The 13148-nt window shown below is 38.9% G+C and overlaps 1 protein-coding gene across 3 annotated transcripts in view; it reads right to left on the bottom strand.

Moving 5' to 3' along the window:
• Positions 1-1519: 1519 nt before the first annotated feature.
• The window catches only part of fam161a (FAM161 centrosomal protein A), a 48396-nt gene continuing 36767 nt past the window's right edge, over positions 1520-13148 (bottom strand). For all 3 annotated transcript variants that reach the window (XM_051919681.1, XM_051919680.1, XM_028820113.2), the window contains 2 exons: positions 7233-7369; positions 1520-3105 (listed from right to left, as the gene is read on the bottom strand). In XM_051919681.1, the coding sequence (XP_051775641.1) occupies positions 2898-3105; positions 7233-7369 (345 nt within the window). In that variant the 3' untranslated portion in view covers positions 1520-2897. The remainder of the gene's footprint in view (positions 3106-7232; positions 7370-13148) is intronic.

The raw sequence follows: 13148 nt of genomic DNA on the forward strand, positions 1-13148 counted from the left end.
TACTGCCGGTTTGTACCACGCTTTTCGGAGAGAGCCGTGCCCTTGAGTAACTTAACAAAGAAGAGGGCCCCTAACACTGTGGTATGGACTGAGACGACTGAGGCAGCCTTCAGTGACTTAAAAAAGGCCCCGACGTCAGCACCTGTTTTAAAGGCACCTGACTTTTCACTTCCCTTTATCCTCCAGACGGACGCTTCGGACACAGGCCTTGGAGCAGTGCTGAGCCAAAGCGTCGATGGTGCGAGACCAGATATGCGGCGGTGGAGAGAGAGGCTCTTGCGATTAAGTGGGCGATTACACAGTTGAGGTACTACCTCTTGAGTCGGGAGTTTACACTTGTCACGGACCACGCACCTTTACAGTGGATGGCTCTGCATAAGGAGTGTAACCCTCGAGTCACGAGGTGGTTTCTTGACTTACAACCTTATAAGTTTTCGGTCAATCATTGGAAGGGTTCTCTCCACGCCAACGCCGATGCTCTCTCCCGCGTTCACGACCTCTTGGTGCAGAACGCCCGACCCAACGGGTCTGGGCGTTTGGGGGGGGGGGGGTTGCCCTGTCACACACGTGTGTTTGAGACAACTAAAGGGCGTGAATATATGTAATTCCATGCCAGACCAGGGGGTGGCGAAGTGCACTAATTTTCCCTCTCGATCTTTTGCAGACCATTCTAGGGAAATCCCGCCTGGCTCTGGGGCAGCCAATGACGTCCCTTCCGGTTCCAGTGCTGACGTCACTTCCTCCGCTGGCCTTTAAAGCCGCCATATTGCCTGAAGAGAATCAGTTCTGTTTTGGATTCAGTTGAATGCACATGTCTTTAATGATTAGTTTGTCTTGCAGCCGTAAACAATTATACGGGTGGCTGCCCCAAACCTTCGCAATGTCTGATGGTTATTATTGTGACACCACCTAAATCAATAAAAAGCATGGCAGGAGGACTTTGTATGTCTGATAACACTGAACTGCAACAAATTTAATTCAGGCAATCTCATATCCTAAATTTCTATAAAGTTCGTCATATTATCAGATTTTTTTTACAACAAAAGTATTTTATTATTTACTGCTTTTTGTAAGCACATGAAACACATTTCCAAAAATCACAAGCTATCCAGCAGTGAAATATTGAGGAAAGCAATTCAAGGAGCACGGAGTGTTGGGAAGCAGAGGGCCCAACGTGAATATCTATTTCAACTGGCTGCAAGCACAGCAGTATTTTTCTGAGTGGTCATATTTTTTCATATTATATCTGCCTTTATATTATGAAAATAGAATATTAGTATGAATTATTACAAATCAGGGTTCTTGTATTCCAGTTGCTTAGATTTTTGAAAAGAGCAAGGCATGTTAAGTAAACTTTAGATAATTCAATAACTGAGAGTGTACAGCAGCTTCGTAAAAAATAATCCAAAATCACCAGTTATCCAGTCATTTTTTTCAGAAATCATTCAGTTTGTTTACAGTTGGCATGAGTTTGTACATATTGAAGAATACTGGGATCATCAACTTCATGCAAACAGACTTTAATTGACAAAGCAGTTTATTTATAATGTTCAAACACACATACAGAAAAAGCACACCTACCCAACATTCATAACATTTTACATAAATTATTAAAATCACTTCCATGTTTGAACAAATATCTTTCAGTTTTAAACATTTACAGTCATGACTTCAGGTGTTTGAAGTCCAAAAAAAAATATAAAAATAAAATTTTACAAGAAACAGATTATAGTTAAAAGAATTATCTGGTAAATTAATAAAAACACATTTTATGCCCTGAACTCACCCGTGCCTTGGTGCTATACTCATAAATGTGAAATTCATTTCTGTTTGATCCTTTTTACGGCCTTTAGCAAAACTGAGTTACAATTTAAAACAAATTACAGTCTGCTTTGTTTTATATATATTACGATTTGGTAATACTTTAGGTACTGCAAAAATGCATCTATTACTCGTTTACTCTTATAGTAAGATCTTTGGGTCTTCATAACACTTGCTAATCAACCCTAAAGTGTTTTATCATCTCTGCAATGTGACCACCTAACAAAACTTCACTTTGGAGTGGTCTGAGGTGGCTCAACTGGGACGTTTCTCTTGATATTATGTATTTAGTATAAGACCTGTGTATCCTCTGTAAGTCATGTCAATGTGCCACACTCCACAGATATATGCGACCAGTCTACTCTTATATTCTAGAAGTGTTACAAAGACCCAAAGAAGCCTTTTAGGTTTTGTTACGATAGATAGATCGATAGATCGATAGATCGATAGATAGATAGATAGATAGATAGATAGATAGATAGATAGATAGATAGATAGATAGATAGATAGGATACTTTATTAATCCCAAGGGGAAATTCACAACAGTAAATTGACTGCATTTTTGCAGTACCTAAACTGAACCATTACCTGTGATTTTTATCTCTGGCTCGGTTTAATTTGCATAGTGACACCAACAAACTACAGTTAGTAACAATTGTGTAGCAGGGCAACATTCTGCTTTTACTGTCCTGACGTTCAATAGTTACAATAGCAAGGACTTTTTTTTTTATATAAACAGTTTTGTTAATTTCACTGGAATAAATGTGCAGCAATACTACAAAAATGTTATCCAGTTGTTTATTGGCGAGTCTACTTATCCTTAGTACAGCATTTAATATCAATAAAACTAAATTTGTAGTAGGTTTACATTTCACGCCTTACTATTACCATCAGTTTATTATCTTAAAAGAAAATGATAAAGACGCACTACTGAGGAGGAAAGACCAGTCAGTATCAACAGAAAGGTGTCCTCCAAATGAAGTAGAGGGCCTGCCATTTTAGAATAGACTGACATCAAATGAAAGATGACACTTGGAATCAACAGTAAACATATAATTGGTGAACTGAGGTGAAACTTAATTGTCATATTGAGGATCATCATTATCACTTTCTTTGTAGTGATCTATAATGGCATCTTCTCTTTCACTGTCATCGTTTTCACTGTGATGTAGCACTTTATGATTGATTTCTTTATCGTCATTTTCATCAAAATCTTCATAATCATCTGGATATTCTGTGTACACATAAGCTTCGGGAATCTCCTTGGATGAATCTTTGGGGAAACTAGGGGGGGAAAAAAAAGCATAGGATTTGACTGTTCACGTTGCACTGTATTTTTCCTCTAATTTTAAGATACAGAAGATGAAGATGCAACATCCAACTTTTTGTTATGAAGCTGCATGCTCAGTGGCTAACTCTCCGAGCAGTGAACTGTGTGTGTGTGTGTGAAGTGTGAAGTCATATGCAAAAGTTTGGGAACCCCTCTCAGTCTGCATAATAACTTACTTTCAACAAAAAAGATAACAGTGGTATGTCTCATTTCCTAGGAACATCTGAGTACTGCGGTGTTTTCCAAACAAAGATTTTTAGTAAAGCAGAATTTATTTGTATGAAATTAAATCAAATGTGAAAAACTGGCTGTGCAAAAATGTGGGTCCTCTTGTAATTTTGCTGATTTGAATGCCTGTCACTGCTCAGTGCTGATTACTTACAACACCAAATTGATTGGATTAACTCGTTAAACTCAACTTCATAGACAGGTGTGTCCAATCATGAGATATAAAGGTGTTTAAGATGGTCAGTTGCAAGTTGTGCTTCCCTTTGACTCTCCTCTGAAGAGTGACAGCATGGGATCCTCAAAGCAACTCTCAAAAGATCTGAAAACAAAGATTGTTCAGTCTCATGGTTTAGGGGAAGGCTACAAAAAGCTAACTGTCAGTTTCAACTGTAAGGAGTGGAATCAGGAAATGGAAGGCCACAGGCACAGTTACTGTTAAATCCAGCAGGTCTGGCAGGCCAAGAAAAATACAGGAGGTGCATATGAGCAGGATTGTGAGAATGGTTACAGACAACCCACAGATCACCTCCAAAGACCTGCAAGAACATCTTGATGCAGATGGTGTATCTGTACATCGTTCTACAATTCAGCACAATTTGCACAAAGAACATCTGTATGGCAGGGTGATGAGAAAGAAGCCCTTTCTCCACTCACGCCACAAACAGAGTCGCTTGTTGTATGCAAATGCTCATTTAGACAAGCCAGATTCATTTTGGAACAAAATGCTTTGGACTGATAAGACAAAAACTGAGTTATTTGGTCAGAGCAAAAAGTGCTTTGCATGGCGGAAGAGGAACACCACATTCCAAGAAAAACACCTGCTACCTACTGTCAAATTTGGTGGAGGTTCCATCATGCTGTGGGACTGTGTGGCAAGTTCAGGGACTGGGGCCCTTGTTAAAGTCAAGGGTCGGATGAATTTAACCCAATATCAACAAATTCTTCAGGATAATGTTCAAGCATCAGTCACAAAGTTGAAGTTACACAGGAGTTGCATATTCCAACAAGACAATGACCCAAAACACAGTTCGAAATCTACAAAGGCATTCATGCAGAGGGAGAAGTACAAAGTTCTGGAATGGCCGTCACAGTCCCCTGACTTGAATATCATTGAAAATCTATGGGATGATTTGAAGCAGGCTGTCCATGCTTGGCAGCCATCAAATTTAACTGAACTAGAGGGATTTTGGATTCTTGATGGAGGTATTTTTGACCATTTTTCCATACAGACACTCATCAAAGGCTATAGGAGGACAGCGTCTAGAGGCTGTTATATTTGCAAAAGGAGGCTCAACTAAGTATTGATGTCATATCTCTGTTGGGGTGCCCAACGTTATGCACCTAATTTTGTTATGATGCAAATTGCATATTTTCTGCTAATCCAATAAACTTAATGTCACTGCTGAAATACTACTGTTTCCATAAGGCATGTCATATATTAAAAGGAAGTTGCTACTTTGAAAGCTCAGCTAATGATAAACAAAAATCCAAAGAATTAAGAGGGGTTCCCAAATTTTTTCATATGACTGTATAATCCTGAATGAAGCTAAAATCATTGTTTTTTAAGCAAACTATGCATCTTTTCATGGCACTTCTGTGCTTCAATACGCCATTAATAATGGTCAAACAAATAATTAAAGAACAGTGCATTTCAAAACCAAAACATTCATTTAAGAAAGAAACATGTAGACAGTATGGCCTTGTGATTAAGAAGATGAGCTGTAAACCTCAGAGCACTCCCCAGCTCATACCACATTAGCCACCTAACCAAACTACAGCTCCAAACAAGTACGCATTATTTTTCAGCACTTTAAGGAATGGCGTTCACTAGCGATGAGTGTCCCCTGCACAGTTCGCATCACTAGGAGTTCAGCAAAATGACAGAAATGTCGGGAACTTCATCAAAAATGTGTTGAAATCAATTTGGAAGTAAGTACCAAGCTAGTTTTGAGTGAGTATAATGGCTCAATTGTCAAAATTGCCCCTGAGGGCTAGGGAAGCATCTGTTAACTATGCTGGACCAGCTTTGCACCCATAAACGTGATCTGATCTGTAAGGCAGCAATGCTAATTACTGCGCTATTGTGCCTCAAACAAAAGACACAGATGAAACAATAACCACAGACAAAATACAACAAACTGCCTCAAAACAGCATTAAGCAAATTAAATATTGATCACTGCACTCACAGAGTTCCAATCTTGGGGCACACATTGGCCATGTAACAAATCGACAGTGTGGGGCTGGCTTATTCCATTGGTTCAAGTGGCAGCACCGGGTGCAGCTTCCCATGTACCTGTGCAGATGCTCTATTTCTTCTTAATGGAAGAAAAAAGTGCAAATGCTTTATAAATAGCAATAAATCTTTCATTATTATTATTTAATGGGGTTGCATTCTAACATGAGAATTTGGTCCTTTAAAGCTCATTTTGAGATTGTAGCTGGGCATCTATCCAGTGGAAGTAATCATAATATTCTCACTGTTGATTTTTAAAATTCATTGACAACCCACTGGCAGCCAATGCAAACAGCCCCCTTAGTGAAAATGAGTGCGATCGGCAGAGCAGGGGTTGCAATGGTTGTTCCCCCTTGATGAAATGAGCACAATTGGAAGAGCAGGTGAAATGTACCATGCAACACTGTCGATCGCTTAGGAGACCAACCGCAAATGAACTTCATGGCAACCCACAACCCAATGGTGGCAACCTGTGATCTAAAAGTGGGCTGCAACCCAGTGGTTGAGAAACACTGAGCTAATCATCATCTTCTTCTTTTGGCTGCTCCCGTTAGGGGTTGCCACAGCAGATTATCTTCTTCCATACCTTTCTGTCCTCTGCATCTTGTTCTGTTACACCCATCACCTGTATGTATTGCCTAGCATCCTTCTCCCAATATACCCAGCATCACTCCTCTGCACATGTCCAAATCTCGCCTCTCTGACTTTGTCTCCCAACTGTCCAACTTGAGTTGACCCTCTAATGTCCTCATTTCTAATCCTGTTCATCCTCGTCACACCCAATGCAAATCTTAGCATCTTTAACTCTGCCACCTCCAGCTCTGTCTCCTGTGTTCTGGTCAGTGCCATCGTCTCCAACCCATATAACATAGCTGGTCTCACTACCATCCTGTAGACCTTCCCTTTCACTCTTGCTGATATCCATCTGTCACGAATCACTCCTGATACTCTTCTCCACCCACTCTACCCTGCCTGCACTCTCTTTTCACCTCTCTTCCACAATCCCCATTACTCTGTACTGTTGATCCCAAGTATTTAAACTCACCCACCTTCACCAACTCTACTCCTTTTATCCTCAATATACCCAAGTTTTTTTGTTTTTTTTGTTTGTTTAAACACATACGAGATGAAAATGTGGCTGGAGTACTGACTGGGTTGTGACAGGAAGGAGCTCAAAAGGCCTGTGTGAAAGTTCTGCGCATGGCTACTACAGATCTATGATGTCTTAGAGAATATTGTTTGGCAACATCTTCAAAGAAATTATGTGTTTTACAACACAAGACTATAAAGTTTTGCATTGATCCCTAAGTTGTGCAAGAGAGGTACAGTTAACTCTTCACATGCATTACCACTGGCCCTGCTGTATAAGAAACTTTGATATCACTGTTCTTCATGAAAATATGAAATCAAACATTTTTTCTTAGCCATCAATATAAACTACATGGGGAAAGTTCCATATAAAAGACTATAATTTTTGGTGAGTGTATTCCTTTAACGTCTGTCCTACAACTGTTCTGATGTCTTATCCTAAAAACATCTTATTGTGCTCAACTGGAAAAAGCTTTGCCCACCTATCATACTGCATATGTCACTTTATTTTGCCCCCAGCTGGAAGTTACCTTTGTTCGTGCTCCATCAGCGAATCATTAAACACCTTGAGTACCCGCGCCACTTTACTGTGAAGGAAATCCTCGCTTAGTCCGTGATGTTTTAGGGTTTCTGCGTAGTGTTTCTCTGCTGCCATTGTAGCATTCCTCTGTTGATATAAAATAATTAGAAAAATACTGCAATATTATAATTAAAGACTCTTGTTTTAATAATGGAAACCACAAAAAAATACAGAAATAAAATACGTAACATTTTTTATCAAATTAAAAAAAAAATCCAACCATTTTTCTTACCCAGTCAACAAGTTAAAGGGTGTGCAGTATCAGTGCTTCTCCTTGCAACACTGAGCAAAAGGCAAATCCTATTTCTGGCCTGTCTGCCAGTCCACTGCCAGGCACACACACACCAGGCCAACTCAGAGTTGCCATTTCACTTTTATGTATGTCTTTGGGATGCAGTAGGAAGATTCACATAGACGTAGAAGAAATGTGCGGACTTCACTCAGGCAGTGTCTCTGCTTAGGCTTCAAACACATGGCTGTGGAGCTGTGAGGCAGCACTAACTACTGCACCACGCTTTTAAAAACAAGATGAATTGATACATTATTCATTTCGTAATGCTACTCTAAATCACTAAATGTTGGTCCTTTCACATACAGTACTGTGCGTAAGTCTAAGGCACACAAAATAAAACTATGTAAACTGAGGACACTTTCAAAAATAATGAAAAAAACTTTCCAATATCAAAACAATTACTTTAAAGAGCAGTAAAACACTAAATCAAAATTTCCTTTAAGACTGGACCATTTCTCATGGACACAATGTCATGCAGTTTGGCTTGGCACGTCTTTGGAGAACTGGCCACACTTTGTCAGCAGACTTTGACCATCTTGCTTCTTCAGTCTCTCCAGGTAATTTCAGACAGACTCAATGTTAAGATCAGGGCTCTTTGGAGCCACAAAACTGTTACAGAACTCCTTGTTCTTCTTTTTGTCAAAGAGTTCTTTATGACCTTGGCCCCCATGTTTGGAGTTATTGTCCTGCTGCAGAATGAAACTGTGACTGATCAGACTCCTCCTTGATGATACTGTGTGAATCACGGGATCTGCTTTTACTCCTCAGCACTGACAGATCACCAAATCCATTTGCAAGAATGCAGCCCCAAACCTACAAAAAATATCTCCTGTGCTTCACTGTTGGCTGCAGGCATTCCGTGTACATATTCGATGGACAAACTAACCAACCTCTGTTTAAGCCAAAAATTTTAGATTTTCACCTGTCAGTTAAAAGCAGTTGCTGCAATAGCTTATCAAACCAATCTTTACAAATGTGTTGGGTTTGTTTCCACTTCAGACCAATGGCTTTTTGGCTGCAGATCTTCCATGAAGACAATTTCTGACAAAATCTTTCCACACTGTAGTTGGGTGTATTGGGGTCCCACTTGTTTCTGCAAGTTCAGACCCGATAGCAGTGCTGAAGAGACACCACTTGCAAATATTTCTCATGTGCTGTGCTCAGTTTCCATGGCTGGCAACTGTGTTTTTTGTCCTCAGCTTTGTCCGTATAGGAACTACGGTTTGCTGCGAGACTTCTGCTTGGGAGAGACTCGGCTGATGCAGAATGACCACTTTGTGTCTTGCTACTATGCTCACTCTTGGCATGCTTTAAAAAAATTGATGACATGATGGCTAAACGTTAATATGAGGGGGTACCCAAACCGAAATTGAGAAAAAAAAAATGTTTTAATAATTTTTACTTACTGAAACTTTTTAGTCTCCTTCAAAGTACTCTCCATGTAAATTAATGCACTTGTCCCAATAATTTTCCCACTGGTGGAAACATTTTTGGAATTGTTGAAGAGGAACGTTATCCAATGCTTGCAGTGATTTTTCTTTTGACTTCCTCCACGGTACAAAAATGCTTTCCTTTGAGTTCTTTTTTCATATGCGGAAACAAGAAAAACTTGCATGGAGCAAGATCAAGTGACATTTCCTCTTGTTTGAAACACGAAAATCACTTGTAGACCTGGGTTTTACTTAAAGCTTCTGCTTTAAAAGCAGTTTCAAGCATCACTACAGTTTTAGCAGCTGTTTTCCCTAAGAAAAATAAAAATTTAACGCAGACTTGCTGTTCTTTATGATCAGTCTGCATTAAATTTTGTTTTCTCTTAGGGGAACATGGCATAAGGACAAAAGTGGAAATGTACGCACAAAAAAAATTCAGATGCACAAAACCATGTGTAAGCCAACTTCCACACACTTCAGCTCCATAAATCCCAGTCAGCGTGAAAAGTAACACACGTGTACCCAGCTGCTGTCCCACTCAGACTCCTCCTATAATTTTGCATATTTTAATATGCAAATCAATATAAATATCACCTTCTGTTCGCCATTTGGTTAAAAGGCAATGGCAAAAGCACGTGAAAAAACGAATTTCAGCAAATGCGAAGTGGAGGCAAGGAAAAACATACAATTTGTTGGCTTAAGCAGTGGTATAAACAACAAAAGGAAGTTGATCGAGTGATACAGAAGTCCAAGTTCCTAGAAGCCTGGTGCTTCCTGTTTTGCTATATTGTTGCAAGACATGGACGCCATCCAGTCACCTCAAACTAAGACTGGACTCCTTTGGTACCGTGTCTCTTCAGAGAATCCTTGAGTACCGCTGGTTTGACACCTAGTCGAGTGAGCAGTTGCTCATGGAGTCCCAAATGAGACGCATTACCTGCACTGTAAGGGAGCGTCAGTTACAGCACTATGGCCATGTGGTGCAATTCCCTGCGGGTGATCCAACTCACAGGATCCTCATTGCTGAGGATGCGAGTGGCTGGACCAGGCCAAGGGGATGCCCCACATAACACCTGGCTGTTGCAGATAGATGGTCATTTCCAGCAGGTGCAACTGAACCGGGTGTCTGCCTGGGGAGTTGACAACCAGGATACCAAGCTGTTTCATCATGTGGTGGGTGCAGCAATGTGCTATACCAGAGCATGTTCTGCATACCTGACCTCGCTGTAGTTGATGATCTATCCACCTCTAGATTTAAAACACAATTCATATCTCCAGCCATTATAATTTTATGAATGCCCATATAGGGGAATGGGTGCAAATATGTTTTGGATAAAATCTCCAAACATATTTAGGCATCCACATTAGGGGAATATATATTTATCAAATTACTCAATAATTCATTAACTTGCCCATCCCATAACATGGCACCATTCAGGATCAGATACTACATCTGATGTTACATCTGATGTTACAAATGGAACTGCTTTATGCATTAAAATTCCCACACCTCCGGTTTTCTTTATATAGCTGGAATTAAAAGTTTGACCAACCTAGCTTCTTCACAGTCAAGACTGGTCCTTACTTACTAAGTGAGTTTCCTATAAAAATACTATCTTAACCTTAAAGTCTGTGAGGTGGGGGAATACTTTTTTTTTTGTTTAGATTGTGACCGAGGCCTTTGACATTGCAGCTTACAAAGTTCAATGGTTGGTCAGAGAACCACTACTTCTGAACATCTGGCAACATTTTGTAATCTTAAGTAAAAGTAGTGTGTTATTTCAGAATTTCTGATTTCCTATGATTATTACAGGGTATTATCGGTACAGAGCTTATTATTATGTCCCAACCTACAATTGTAGGGGTAAAAAGCAAGAGATAAATAGTAAGTTGCTCTCATTCCCACCTCCATGTAAGGCTAGACCACACTTCAGAGTCCAGTTGTGTCCAAGAAAACAGGACACAACCAAAACAAAAAGAAAAACCCAGCAGCAGTGTAGTAAGGATTAAATTGAAATATCATATAGTGGTACTGTCCAGATAAAATAAACCTAGGATATGATGCTAAACATTTTACTCAAAGAAAAACAACAAAAAAAAAAGGAAAAAAAAAAAGACAACCAATCTGTTTGTTCAACTGGAATAGATTTTGCAAAAAGGATACGTGATGTGTAGTATATTCTTTATACAGTATCTATAGGCTTTATCTTGTAATTTTTCCCCTTCTATTGTGTAATCAAAAGCAACTGGAATTAAAGTATTTTCATATACTTATAGATCAATGATTATGAACATGTATACAAGCATGTGCATATACAGTAAATATACAAAGCCTATATACACCTGTCTTAAATCTTTATATGCCCTACTCTGTGCCCTAGTAAATACTAACTTTCATCAATATACAATAATTGAGCCATCCACCAATCACTCAGAATATGGAACCAATGCAGGACACACTTCAAGGCAGAGAAGCTTTTTTCTATTGCTCCGCTGCATGATAATCTATTTCAGCCTTCTTCAACCTATGCAGTATTTAATCTTTGGAAAAGTATATAGTGTATTTGCAACAATTTTTCCACTGTTCCAATGTTGTTAAAAAACCTAAACAATTTTCCAGACCACCCACCCATTTGGGAAAAGGACCTTTCAATTAACATCTCAGAAAATAAGTGGAACTCAGCCATTCATACAATACGCTCCAGCCCAATATGCACTCAATAGTTCAACTTAAAATCTTTCTTCGATCACATTTATTTTAGATAAAATTGTCCAAAATGTATCTAGGGCAAGATCCAACCTACAAACTCTCCCATCTAGCTCCAGCATCACTGGGCCACGTTTTGGGAGTGCACCAAATTAACATCATTTTGGTCAAACATCTTTGAATGCTTATCAAATAGCCTCGGTGTCACAGTCACTCCTAACCCATTAACAGCTGTGTTTGGTGTACTCCCAGATGGACTTAAAGTGGACGAAGACACACTGATTGTAACTGCCTATACCACACTATACCACACTAATTACACATAGATGTATCTTGCTTAACTGGAAGAATCCCAACCCACATTTTATAACTCTGGGTAAATGATGTTCTATATTATTTGAAACGGATCTGTTCAAAATTTTAAAACATGGCAAGACTTGTTTAAAAAAATTCAGAATAAGCATTCATATAGGGGGGGAAAAGATTTTTTCTCTGCTCCTGGCTCTCCTCTCTTTCTCTCTGAGGGGGTTGACTTCTTTTTTTGTTAGATTTTTTTTTTTTGTTTCTTCTTCTAAAATGTTCAGTTTTTTTCCCCAAGATCGACTTTGAGTTATTGGTTGTTGTATATGCTGTACAATATTTATCTGTTAGATTGTACACTGTTACTTTCTTGAAATAAAAAAATTAGTATGAAATTTGATATTTCTTGGCTCAAACACTAATGCAGAAGATAAAAATTATATAACAAATCTAATGTTAATGCTTAAGCACATTAACACCTAAAACACAGTGTTTATATCCTAAATCATTTTTATATCCATTATCTTGTATAAAATTCAAGTGATGTAGAAAGTACATTGTCTTTCAGTACTGTGGATTAACACATCAGGACATAAACCAACATCTGGGCCTTAACAAACCCCAGAAATAAGTAGACTCCATTAGCCATGATCTTACAGGAGCAACTGTTGTTGGCCTAGATCTGCAGAAACATGACTGTCAAATCCTTCAACTGTACCTAACCACGGACGTTCCAAGTGTTTACTTTCTCCAGGGAGGCTGCTGACTGGTGTGTTTTTGCCGGGGCTGTGGAGTCGGAGTCGAACATGCTGTATTTTTTTTTTTTTTCATTACAATTTAAAATTTATTAGGAATCGGACTCTGAACATTTTTACCGACTCTGACTCTAGATACCCAAAATTGCCTCCAACTCCTAATAAATTTAAATTGTAATAAATAAAAAAAAAAAATACAGCTAGTCCAAATGTCCTATTTAACAAACAATAGTCATAATTATGTACTTCTCTGATGTAAGAATAAAGCCCAGTGCATAGTTGTGTTACTACTAGTGTGAACTTCTGCTGAGCTATTATACAACCTGATATTCACATATTGTAATCTGGATTATGGTACATTACAAAAAGTGTTTTCATTTTA

The sequence above is a fragment of the Erpetoichthys calabaricus genome, chromosome 15 (assembly GCF_900747795.2).
Source record: "Erpetoichthys calabaricus chromosome 15, fErpCal1.3, whole genome shotgun sequence".
Classification (NCBI taxonomy): domain Eukaryota; kingdom Metazoa; phylum Chordata; class Cladistia; order Polypteriformes; family Polypteridae; genus Erpetoichthys; species Erpetoichthys calabaricus.